Here is a 13,272-nt window from a genome sequence, read left to right on the forward strand (position 1 = left end):
TGTGTTGGTTTTTCTGGGTTTTTTTCCCTAGTTAAAATTCTCTCAGAATTTTTAAAATTCATTTTCTATTTTTACCTTTACCATTTCCTCCCCTTTTCTTTTTCCCTCACCCATTCTACACTTAATATTCTTTTAGTCTTCCTTGTCATCATTTCCCACATACTAAGTGAGCTATCTTTCACTATTATCAGTTTTTTAAGATCATCTCCTCCATTATGTCTTCCTTTCTCCCTACTTCATTTCTTTCTACTTTTCTATTGTCTTTTTTATTTTGTTATATTTCATTTTTTGAGACAATATCTCAAAAACTATGTAGTTCAGGCTGGCCTTGCACTCACTATGCAACCCAGGCTGGCCTTAAAAAAATGGCAACCCTTCTGCCTCAGCCTCCAGAATGCTGGGATCACAGGTATTGCTATCGCACCCAACTCATGTTGTCTCTGTGTATCACTTGCCAAATAATCCCTGTTGTCAGAAACTTCAGTTTCTTTTTGCTGCTATACCATTTCTCTATCTTAAAACAACATGTTGTTTTCTTCCTTTTTATATGTACTCTAAATTCTGCCTGGATTTTTCTCTTGGTCTAGCCAACCTACCACTGTATGATAAATTTACTAACAATAGATATGACACCTACTTTTGTTCTTAATTTCCTCATGATCTCTACCAGGCAGGCAGTTCAGTGAGCGGGACATACTCCAGGAGAAGGAAAAGCAAACTAGTTTCTAGAACTAGCAGTCCATGGAAAAATGCTTAAAGAGTAAGAAAGGAAGAAATGAAGAAACTATCATCCTGGGGCTGAACACCAGAATAAAAGAATAGCACTTGCCATGCTCCATCACCAAGTCTTGATCTGCAGGATTTATTGAGGACATTTTGGGAAATATCATTTTATGTAGATAAAGCACTCAATGTTTAATTTTCTTTCCTAGTTCAGTATAAGTGGGGTTCTACTGATATATATTATGACTAATATGCTTATTTTCATGTCCTTGTAGAATTATTCAGACACAATTTCTTGGTAACTTGATTAAATAGTGTAAATTATTTTGTAAAGTAGATATTTCTACATTGCCTTGCTTAGAATGCATCTGAGTTGTATTATTATTTTTATGATTATTAAAGGCATTTTGGCCTGTTATCTGGATATTGCTTGCTAGACAGGTACAAGCCTCAAAATTACCTAGAAAGTTACTTTTGAACTCTGAGGACTTTCTTAGGAGAAAATTTCATTGGATAGATTTTATAAGCAGATTTCAGAATTTTGAGGACACAGAATGTTGCAAACTCCCTGAGAAAAGAAACTTCCCTCTTGAATCCTCTAAAGTGTCTTGCACAGTGTCTTGACCACAGAAGGTGCTCAATAAATGTTTTTTGATGGACTTTTGAGTGAGCCTTCAGCAGTCACATGCAACACTATACTATAGCCTACTTTTCTGCAGGGGAAACTGTGCAGAACACATAGCAAAGTGTCACCATCTGCAGTGCATAGTTCAACATCATTGCTCCACGGAACTGCAGATTATCTATGCACTAGTAGCTTAAATTCCTCCCCACCAACCCCACCAGGTTTTTGCTTCACTTACACATTGAAAAATGATTAACTTAATTTGTCTAAAACTCTCTTGAAAATCACCCCCACAGGCTGGATGTGTTGGTATATGCCAGTAATCCCACCTCTTAGAGGCTGAGGCAAGAGGATTAAGGCCAGGCTGGGCTAAATAGCAAGTTCAAAGCTGATCTAAAATATGTGACAAGGTCCTATGTCTCAAAAAAACTGAAGGGAAAAGGGAGGAAGGGAGGGAGAGAGGGAGGGAGCATGGAAGAGGGTGAGAGGGAGTGCACGAGACAGGGACAAGAGACAGAGCGAGACAGTGAGATAAACACCTCAAAATAAAACTACACTATTATGTTTGACTAGTTCAAATATTTTTTAGAAATCTCAATTGGAATACTTTCACTAAAAAAAAAAAAAAAACTCACTTTATATTTCACCAAAATGCTTGGGCTACATAGTTGTTTGGCTACATAGTTGACATACCTACATCTATGAGATACAGCTATTTAAATTATCATCTGAAGCCCCTGTAAGTAAATCGTGAAAATCACAGTGTGACAAAAAAATATATATTGTGTGTAGAAGACAGACAGACAGACAGAGAGAGAGAGAGAGAGAGAGAGAGAGAGAGAGAGAGAGAGAGAGAGATCTGCAGAAAACAGCTGCTCACCTCATGAGCACAGCCATGCCCCTCCAATCCTGGATGTGAAATCTGAGCTCCTCAGATTGAAGGGATTCCTCACACTGCACCTTGTGAATCACTGAATCTGTAAGATCTGACTGAAGTTTACATCCACAACAGAAACAAGAGGCATTGGCTCCATCTGGTCACTGCTGCCTCACTCTTGTGCCAAGTTCCTGTGCCTGACAGATTATTAAATGAGGAATTAAGCCTTTATTGTATAAAGGACATAAAGAGTATAATATCTGAGGGCTTCACACATAAGACAATCCAGCTCAGCTAATGCACACTTCATTTAACCTTTCCTGTCAGTCTATAACCAACACCGCTACAGACTGGCAGCTGCTGACTGAGATCTTCATTTTCTCTCCCTGAACAGGAGGCAAAATGAAAAAGTGAAGGATGCAGTCAAACCTCTGAGAAGGAGTCTGCAATCACCAACATGGAGAGCCTTTCGTTGGCTTTTTAGAACACCTAAAGATATAGTCATAAGCCTCACTTTAGTCACTCACATTATATTCTTCATGTATCCTTAAGTGGAATTTGGAGATACTTTTACTACTTAAAACATATGTCGCTGATTTGCTTCCTTTTCCCTTGTGGATATCTACTTCCTTCTGTCATGACCTTAAGAAACCAAAAAAGACTTGTCTTCCCCTCAGGAAACCAAAGCTCATTTCTAAGAACCAAAAAGGAAACAAGAAATGTTGGATTTTAAATCAACTGATCTATCCCTCCTTCACAAAACCTTAGCAGTCTCACTGTAACTCAGTTCACAAGGCACTTAAAGCTCAGAAGAAAACTACTTGAGGGGAAGAAGTTTGTTGCCATTTTAACAAAAGGGATCGCCATAGCATTTGGTTTTGTTCTGGTGTTCTTCACACTCCTCCACCTCACCCAAGTCCAATCACAGCCACCGGGCCTTTTCTCCCACTTTGAATCTATGGTCCATTTGATTTAGAAACACAGTTCTGCTGCTAACAGGCAAAACTCCCTAGCAGCCAAGGAGAAGTATTCCAAAAAAGCAAAGAGAAAGCTGAGATGTTATTTAACAGACAAAATTAATCATACTTGAGGCTGATCGCAAAGCCGCACACCTCTTAGCTGTTCTCAATACTCCACAGCCTGAGGGCAAGTCCGCAGCTCCTCTTTCTGCCCCTCATCTGAGCCTTCCAGTCACTGCTCAGCTTGCCCCAATAACTGTGTCTCACTCCTTTCTGCACTGTGGAACGGAGTGCTACGGTTAAGTCTGGTAAACAGATTTTTTTCCTCAAGTGTTAACTAAAAATAGTCCTCCTGTATAGTCCTCCATGTGTGGGGCTAATCATGTTGTTAGTGGAGGAAAATTTTGTTTGTGGAGGACCTTATCAGTCCCTTAGCTCTTAAAACATACTGGTACCTGCCTCCTTTAATTAGGGTGCAGGCCGATTTCTGATTGTACTAAACCCACAGCAGCACTGCTCAAGTTTTAGTGTGTTTATGAATCTTGTTAAAATACAGGTTTTAGGGGCTGGGGAGATAGCTCAGTGGTCTAAGCGCCTGCCTGGCAAGAGCAAGGATCCGGGTTCAATCCCCAATACTGAAGCCCATGCCAACTCCAAATCCTGGCTGTGCCAGACACCAAAACCAGGCATGGTGGCCCACACCTGTAATTCCAGTGCTCAGGAGGCTGAGACAGGAGGTTCACTACAAGTCTTGAGCTGCATAGCAAGATCCTGCACAAAATAAATAAATAAATAATATAAAACACAGGTCCCACTATTCTGTGGCATCAACATGTTCCTAGGTGATGATGATTCAACCAACTGGTAGACTGAGCTTGGGGTGGCAAAAGGCTAGACTACTTCCCACTAAAAATGAAACAGAAAGGTCTTGACCACTAGAAAAGCTGGTATTACCAATTTGAGAGAATATGGATAAATGAAGCATGTGACAGGACTTGATAGAGAACCCAAAAGAAGAGGTTGATAGTACCTCTGTTCCTCCATTCACACCTGCTGCTTCCTGTTTGCCTGCCTGGTTCACAGTTCTCAACCGCTCCCCTTCTGTGAGAGCCCTATTCAGGTAATGTGTTCCCCTGACATCACACCTCCCCAGCAGCTCACAATTTTGATGGCTAATCATCCCTTTGTCCTAGGGCATGTACTGACTCCTCCCAGTGTGAGTTTTGCCTATAGCAGTACAAAAATTCCTCAGAAGTCAAACCACTCTTCCTACATACCCCTTATAGCAGTTTGAACTGTGCTGGGGGTACAGTGTAATTGCTAAGAATTACTTTCTTATGTATGTAAATAGGTAAAATTGTAGAGTCTTCTTAAAATTAACATAGTTGATTACAATTTTTAAGAATAACTATTATGGAAAAAAAAAAAAAAGAAAAAGAAACCCTATTGCCAAGAGGCAGTGAGCAGCAGAGAACCTGAATTATATCTCAAGGAGCCACGCTAGCTTTTGTCTCGGTAGAGACCTAACTCTGACCACTGACTTCTGTGGAGCAATTCACCAACCAATAGCAGCTTCTCATTCGCAGTTCTCTGCCTAGTCCGAAAACCACAGTCCTGGTTTATCCTCTCACTTGTGTCTCTCTTCATTTGTCCAAATCTTACAAATTTTTGACCATCACTATGTATTTATTCCTCCATTTTAATTTCATCTGCCACGGCTGTGTGTTTGGAACAAAAGCAAAGTCCACGTCTACTTGAATGAGGATTCTTGTATAACTGTATGTGTTAATCTCAGCAACAGATTTGATGAAAAAAAAATAACAATATTGTTAATTACTATTCCTGCTTTGAAAATCTGTAACATATGTATTGTATGTTACTCCATTTTTTAAATTTGTTTTTGCATGTTTTTACTCTTCAAAATAAAATACTTAATACTAAAAAAAATTTTTAGAATAATAAATTATGTTACATACATTATAGAATATTTGGAAAATACTAAAAAGTAAAGGGAAACAAAAATATTTTGGCCTACTTCCTTAGTTTTTTCTTGTCTTTTCTCATGAAAGCACAGGTTAAAGGTTTCTTAAGGTTATTTTCTTCTTTTAATATTTATTTATTTGATACAGGGTCTCGTTTCACAGTTCAGACTCATAGTCATCCTTCTATTTCAGACTCCCAAGTGCTGGGATCAGGCATGTGCCACCACACCGTTTCAGTGGCTGGCACACCCAGGTTTCTGGGACCTACATGGCATGGGTACCAGGGATTTAATCCTGGGGCCTTGTGCTTGCCAGGAAGGCGCTTAGACTGAGCTATCTCCCCAGTCCCTTGTAATGTTTTGATTTGTTTTGTTTCTGAGACAGGGTCCCATTGTGTAGTCCAATCTGGCCTCGAACTATCCTCTTGCCTTAGCCTACCAAGGACTGAAATTACAGGTGTGTACCACCACACCTGGCTCTTTTTAAGTCATTCTCTTCCCTTCACATTGATTAAACAATTTCTATAAAATTAAAAATATCTTAAAATTTTATTTCTGTTGCCTGTAAAATATTCTGAAAGTAGATCAATATTAACATTCCACTTATGATGGACTCATGACTCCTTATGAACTTCCATTATCATAAACAATGTGATAAATACATGCTTGCATTCTTCTCTTTCAGTGTTTCTGGTTATTTCCTCAGAAGTGGATTACTGAGCAACATGTTGTGAATATGTGTTCAGATATGACATGACAATATGAGAGTATGTTTTTACTGTCTTGGGAACAGCTGTTAGTTCTCCATATATGGCTTGCAAAACTAAGCAGGTTAGTTCTCTTCACATCTGTTTTGTCACCTTTTTTCCTTGAGTCAGGCCTTACTGCATAGCCCAGGTTGGCCTCAAACACATGACAATCCTCCTATCTCAGCTTCCCAAGTGCTGAAATTACAGGAATGTACCAAATTATACCATTTGTAAAACGAACACAGCACTTTTTTCATGGGGTGTTAGTAAGGATTAAATGAAAACATGCTTGTTAGAAATGCATTCACTGCACTTCATAACTGAACCACTAGATAGAGGTAGAGGTTTGTTGTCCTAAAGCCAAGACGCTCAACTCCAAGCTGCAGAATTCGGAAATCCTGGAGAACTGTGATTCTCCCCACTTGCCCCACAGAACTACTCAGCCAGCATCTCAAGGACAGGTGCAGCTACACCTTAACATGTCATCCAGCTTACTCCCACCTCTGGAGTCCAGGAGTCATTAAGTTTCTATTCAAACACATTTCTCATGGTTATGTTGCCCTGATAAAGAGCCAAAAGCCAAGCTTCTGAATACCAGGGGCCAGTTATATTTCTTGCTAAGAAAAAAGGCACCTTCTGTACGAATTTGTGTGCCTCTGCTAAAGGTGCCACTAACACAACCAAATATGTGACTAAAGCTATCAGAAAGGCTTTAACTCTCACAAAAGAGTCACCAGTTGCTCTGGTTTTACACCAAATGAGTTATATTTACAAAGCACTGAGACTGGTGACTAGCATCTAGTGATAAATTAATATAGTGTAGTTCTCTTAGAATTTAACTCTACTTCAGAAAAAGGAAGCACTCCAAGACTTTCAGCTTGCATTTAACAAGGTAATAATGCCAGAATAAGAGTCTTTCATACATCAATCTGCAAAAAGTACCAAAAAACTTTTCCTAATGGTTACACAAAATACACAAGAATGGAGCTGGAGCACAGAGACTCTTCAGAAGCAGTCTCATGGCCCTCTGGAGTCTTTTTGTTTATTTATATCAAATTCTGCCAAATAATTATAATTCTTTATATCCATGTGTATCGTTTCTTGAACTAAGCTTTACTCACGTTCATTCATTCGATAAATACATATTGAGCACCTCTTTGTGGCAGATATTGTTCTGGGTGCTAGTGATACAACACCAGACATCATACTCTAATGGAGAGATAAAACATAATAAAATGATAAATACACAATGACAAAGTTTCCTTGAGTTTGGCAAGGACATAGAATAAACTAAGATAAAGAAATAAAGGAAACTTAGGGGTCAGAGAGATAGCTTAGTAGAATAAGCACTTGCCTGGTAAGCGCAAGGTCCTGAGTTCAATCTCCAGTACAGCAAACGAACGAATGAACAAAAGAAAGAAGGAAAGCAAGCAAGCAAGCAAACTAACTTTTATTTAAAATTAAAGATAGTTTAGCCAAGTGTTGTGGGGCGCACCCAGTATGCAAGAGGCTGAGCCAGGAGGACCACTGGGTTTGAGGCCACCCTGGGCTACACAGCAAGTTCTAGGCCAGGCCAGTCTGAACAGCATAGCAAGCCCGTCTCAAAAAAAAACAAGAGAAGAGAAATGTTAAAGTGGTCAGGATGAGTCACAGACTACAACTAAGCAGCATTATAAGGTATGAGAAGAATGGGGGCTTTCTTGAGGCACTCACCACAGTTTAATCAGCGCAGATAGTTCCATGAAAAAGATTAATAGTCAATAAATACTTATTGGTTAACTGAAATCCAAAGACTTCAAACATGTATATGCTAGATAAAAGGTTGATCAAGAATGGAGGCATTTTTAGAGCAAGTACTATACATGGTGCATGTTTAAATTAAAAGGAAACCAATGTAGTAAAAGACACACTGTCATCATGTGCCCCCTCCTCCACCTCACTTCAAATACACTGATCATTCTTGCCACTGTCTGAAGCAGTTCTTTAGTCCTTTGAACTCTTACAACATATGATGAAAACTGTGGTGAGTGCTGCTGTTGGGTAGCATCCAACAGAAAGGCAGCTCCTAGGAACACAGTGCTGTGTCCTCAACCTCCTCCTCTGCCAGCAGATCTGGCATTGTGCAACCTTTGCCTCCTCCCCAAAGTCAAACAACCATGAAAGGTAAGTGTTTCAAATACATTCAGGACACTGAAGCAGCCACAAAACCACAACTGAAGTCCAGCTAAGCACAACTTAAGCCACTCATGAAAAAAGCTTCTAGCCAGGCATGGTAGTACATGTCTGTACCCAACAGGAGGCTGAAGCAGAAAGATCTCCACATTTTCAAGACCAGCCTGAACTGCATAGGGAAACCCTATGCAGCAGAAAGAGAGAGGAGAGAGCAGAGAGAGAAGAGAGAGAAGAGAGAGAAGAGAGAGGAGAGAGAGGACAGAGAGGAGAGAGGAGAGAAGAGAGAGAGGAGAGAGGAGAGAGAGGAGAGAAAGAGAGGAGAGAGAGGAGAGAGGAGAAAGAAATTAAGAAAGAAAAAGAGAGAGAGACATAATGAAAGATGGACTTCTAGAACCACTTCAGAAAGTACCAAGAATAATGGGATAAATGTGTTCAAAGAGGAGGAGCATGACAATGTACCTTTTACTGCAGTAGGTTTTTTCTTTTAAATCACACTTCATATATCAAAAGTATTAATTCCTACTGATGTACAGTGTCCTAACTTTATGCCTAAATACGTATCATTATAAACACAGAGGTTACTCGAAATGACTACCACAATTTTTAAAAAGAAAACAGAAGAATGACTCACAGAAACTAATTTTTACCCATCATTCCCCTATTTAAAATCATCAGCATTTACTTTCCAGAATACTCTTACATATACATCAACTGACCTTGGCTTGCTGTCACAAGGATTTATGTGTCATGAAAACCTTGCCTTTTTATTTAATTTTGGGTGTAAAATGGTCAAATACATTAATGTATGAATTCTATGACCAATACATACATTTCACAATGTTACAAATTGCTCATCAATAACAAATTATACTCAATTTATATATATGAAAGTTAAGGGGAAGAGGATATAGCCCTGTGGTCGAGGGTTTGCCTAGCATGCCCAAGGCCCTGGTTCAATTCCCAGAAAGTTAACACAAGAAAAGAAGGAACTTAACTCAAACTTTTTTCTAATAAATTATTTCACACAGGTATATGCTTATGAATCTATTTAATTGTTCAAACTGTGTTAGAGAACATATATTTTTTAAAAAATTCATTGGATTCAGTTGCAATAAAGATGATTTCCAATGGGAATTTCTAACACTAACTTGATTGCTGAAAAAAAATTTTATCAAAAGAAAGGAAGTTCTGCTAAGTCTACGTATTATGTCAAAATATATCTTTTCAGTTATGTTTTAAATTATAACATTTTTTAAAAATTGGTCATAAAAATTAAAGATATTTTTAATAATTTTATACATAGTCTTAAAACATGTTCTCCAATGATCATTTTTCTAATTAAGACATATAACAGACCTACGCTTACACACAGATTTTCTCTACACAGTGGAACTTTTTTAAAGGAGAATGGCATAGATTATGTAAAAGCTATGGCTCTCCAAAACAAAGCAAAGCAAAAAAGGACATTTAATTATGCCTCTGGATTTTTACACTTTAGTTTTATTTCCTTGTCTTTTTTAAAATGCTAAAATCTATGATCTTAAGGTAGTATATCCCTCTTGACAAGCATAATTGACCAATTTTAATACTTAGGTTTGAGAAGTAATTACCTAATAAAGTAAAAACTTTAAATTTTTATAAGGAAGTTTGTCTTGCATTGTCTAAAAATTTTAAAATTTGGCTTAAAATTCAATGGCAGTGAAAACACTAACTTTCTAGACAAAATGGAGAGCCTCTCAAGACAGCTGCTTAAGCAGCCGAGACTGGGACTAATCAGTATAGCAGGAGTCAGGGGTTAAGGCCGCTTTCACCAGCTTGGTCTCGCTGCCATATGTAAGCGGGACCACAGTTGTGTAGCACTTGTTCCTGTCGTAAGTGTAGCAGGTCTCCGGCACGCTGTCTTCCTCACAGAGATTGCTCTGTGTGGCAGTAACTACCTGATTATCCAGCTCCACTTCTACGGGATCGCATTTTTTACAGCTGAAAGAAAAGAACACGCATTAACAATTCACATTAAATGCTGAATCAAAATATGAGTGGTTACAAATTTTTATTTAAAACCATTAGCTCATCTAACCCTGATCTGCAATAAGTCGACTTCTTTCGGACCTCATCACTTCTGCAATACAGAATGGTTCTGGAGATTTTTCAGCCTTTAATATATGAAAATTAGTTGAGAGTAAGTTATATAATTAATAAGATGATAACTTTATGGTTTGACCTAAACCATACAGAAACTTCTACAGTATTAGGTTTTCTCCCAACTGGATAGTTTATTTAAATGAGTTATTTATGGTGACAAGAAAAGAATATTTGTAGAAACTATTTGATATTGGATTCTATCTTAATTTCCAAAGAAATATTTGTATATTTATAAGCTGAAATCCATTTATTGAGCTAGTAATATAAAATGATCCTGCTTGTATCAAAAACACTAGTTTCTTCTTTAGACTTGATTATAGCTACTTTTTAACTGTCACAATTCCATCAACTTGCCATATCTAATAACACAGGAATGTATTTGAAAGTACAGATACTTGTCAATGTTTACATTCCAACATATTTTCAGAAACATTCTGACTAGCAAGGTTAGTTAAAAGGTATTAATGTTCAAATATCCAATAGTATGAAAGAAAATCTCTTACAGGTCAGACAAATGGTATACAAAATTGGTTCTCCGCGGTGAGGTGGGATCAGAGATATTTTCCCTGCTGTTCAGAGGAACACTAAAAATAGAAACAAAGAAAAATAATGGAATGTAGATAGTTATTTCTGATACAGCTATACTGCTGAAACAGTACTATTTAATGGAAACAGTAAGATTCTCTAAGTTTATCCACTCTAGTAATACAGTGGTGCCTTGGTTCACTAACTCAGTTGTCTCCATGATTCTGGTTGTAAACCAAGCTGGATGAGAGCCCAAAGAAACATCCCCATAAGGTCAACATTGAACCTAACCACTGAATTTGATTCAGTTCTCATCCAACTCAGTTTGTGATCAGAATCATAGAAAGAACCAAATTCATGAATCGTAGTACTTTTACTCAGTTTTTAACAGTCACTTTCCATTCTGAGGTATTACCCATTCAACATAGAGCTCAAAGCATCTCTTCTGGCAACTACCTCTGATAAAGCTTGCAAAACCTTGCAAATCCCTGCCAAATCATCTTACTTTTATAATGTTATCTTAATCCCATCTCCTACCCCATAAATGTTCCCCACATAATCTCATTAAAGCTCAGCAATATTATAGCAAATGCCTGATCATAGTTATTTGTCTACAGAATGCTTGCTTTACTAGTCTACATAAGTTCTTTGAGACAAAAATGTTTACATATTCCTAGTGCCTAGATAGAAATGAGATGTAGAGTATATTTAATACTACTAGAATAAATAGACAGGCATATATGATTAACCAGATTTTAAAGGTGTGCAAATTATGAATGAAAGCAATTAGTGACCTACTCAAGTTCACGTAACAATGAAGTAATAAAGGTGAAGAAGAGGAAACATTAACCAGCCTGAAAGAGGTAGGAGAAAAACTTCTTCCAGCAGAGGAATCAGTAGTCATAAATACAGAAGAGGAAGAAAGTACCATGAAGGTGAGGAAGCACAAGACACGACAGGGTTGCTGGAACTTCACACGTAAAATAAAAGTGGCAATAAATAATCTTGAGAAGTTATGGTAAGCTTTGTAAATTAAGCTGGTAGTTTGTAGTAAATTCCAAGAACGATACTGGCAAAACCACCAAAAAGGTTTCAAGCAGCACAGTGGTATACTGAAAATAAAAGCAAATATTTTAATATGTGCCAGAAACTATACAAGCTTTAAACAAAAACAGTATTCTCACAATAACCCTAAAAAATAGGCATTATTTGCCCCTATTTAAAGATGATGAGGGCCAGTGAGATAGCTCAGCAGGCTAAGAGCTGGTAAGCGCAAGGACCGGAGTTCAATCCCTGGCACCACATGCCATGCTGTCTCGGGCCCCAGACATGTCAAGCCAGCCAATGAGACCAGGTGTGGTGGCACACACCAGTAATCTCAGCACTGGGGAGGATGAAAATGGGAGGATCACTAGGTGTCCGAGTTGCATAGTGAGACCCTGTACCAAATACATAAAAAATAAGGTGAAGTTTAGAGTGAATAACTAATTTGCTCATCTTCTGCAAGAGGGAGGAGGGCCAAGGCAGGGGACATAAAAAGATGTGTTATGTACATGTACAAACTACCCATGATGAATGTGATCATTATGTACTACAAACATGTATTATTATTTCTGTATTTTAGGGAAGGGTCTATAGGGTGTTCAGGGTCTCACTACTAGATCAGACTCACAGTGATTCTCCTGTTTACAACCTCTCAAGGGCTGGGATTATAGGCACATGCCACCACGCACCGTCTTAATCGCAGTATCAGTGCGCCCAGGGAGTGGGTGGGCCTGGCAGGCCTGGGGATTGAACACTCAGCCCCTGCGCCTGCTCGCTGGCGCTTTAATCTGCTGAGCTATTTGGCCAGCCCAACAAACATGTATTAATAAAAATAAGCTGTTTTTGGAAGTAATCCATGCACATAGCTGTTAAGTGGCCCATAAAGAACTTGAAACTAAATTATTAAGCACATTATTCCTATTCCATTAATTGCATGAGATTGAATCCTGTGTTCTCTTTGTATAAAAGATATTTGGTTGTTTGAAAATTATTAATGTAGGAATGTTTAACAATAGAAATTTATTACCGATTGGGGACAATACAAATCTTATTTCTCAATTACTACTAATATTCTTGCTGCTGAATAAGAGCTACAGGGGCTGGTGAGATGGCTCAGTGGTCTAAAGCACCTACTTAGAACAAGCTTAGCAAAGCACAGGGATCATGGTTCAATCCCCCAGCACCACATGCCAGCCCCGCCCCCTGGTGGGCTGAGCTGGCCACACACACACACACACACACACACACAAATAAATAAAATTAAAAAAAAAAAAGAGCTACATAGAATGTAACTCTAGGGGCTGGGAGATAGCTCAGTAGAATAAGCGCGTCCCTGGCAAGCGCAAGGGCCTGAGTTCAATCTCTGGTTCTGCAAAAAAAAAAAAAAAAAAAAAAAAACAAAAAAAACAATAGAATGTAACTCTAGTTTATATGAGAAATGAAACAACTAGCTTAAGTCTAAGAAACACCTGAAA

The 13,272-nt window shown here is 38.3% G+C and overlaps 1 protein-coding gene across 1 annotated transcript in view; it reads right to left on the bottom strand.

Moving 5' to 3' along the window:
- Positions 1–9,579: 9,579 nt before the first annotated feature.
- Positions 9,580–13,272, bottom strand: part of Jchain (joining chain of multimeric IgA and IgM) — a 9,043-nt gene continuing 5,350 nt past the window's right edge. Inside the window, exons 3-4 of the mRNA XM_004646549.2 lie at positions 10,732–10,812; positions 9,580–10,066 (exon numbers count right to left, since the gene is read on the bottom strand). Coding sequence (XP_004646606.1) covers positions 9,856–10,066; positions 10,732–10,812 — 292 coding nt within the window. The 3' untranslated portion in view covers positions 9,580–9,855. The remainder of the gene's footprint in view (positions 10,067–10,731; positions 10,813–13,272) is intronic.

This window comes from Octodon degus, unplaced genomic scaffold (genome assembly GCF_000260255.1).
Source record: "Octodon degus isolate 3935 unplaced genomic scaffold, OctDeg1.0 scaffold00269, whole genome shotgun sequence".
Lineage (NCBI taxonomy): Eukaryota > Metazoa > Chordata > Mammalia > Rodentia > Octodontidae > Octodon > Octodon degus.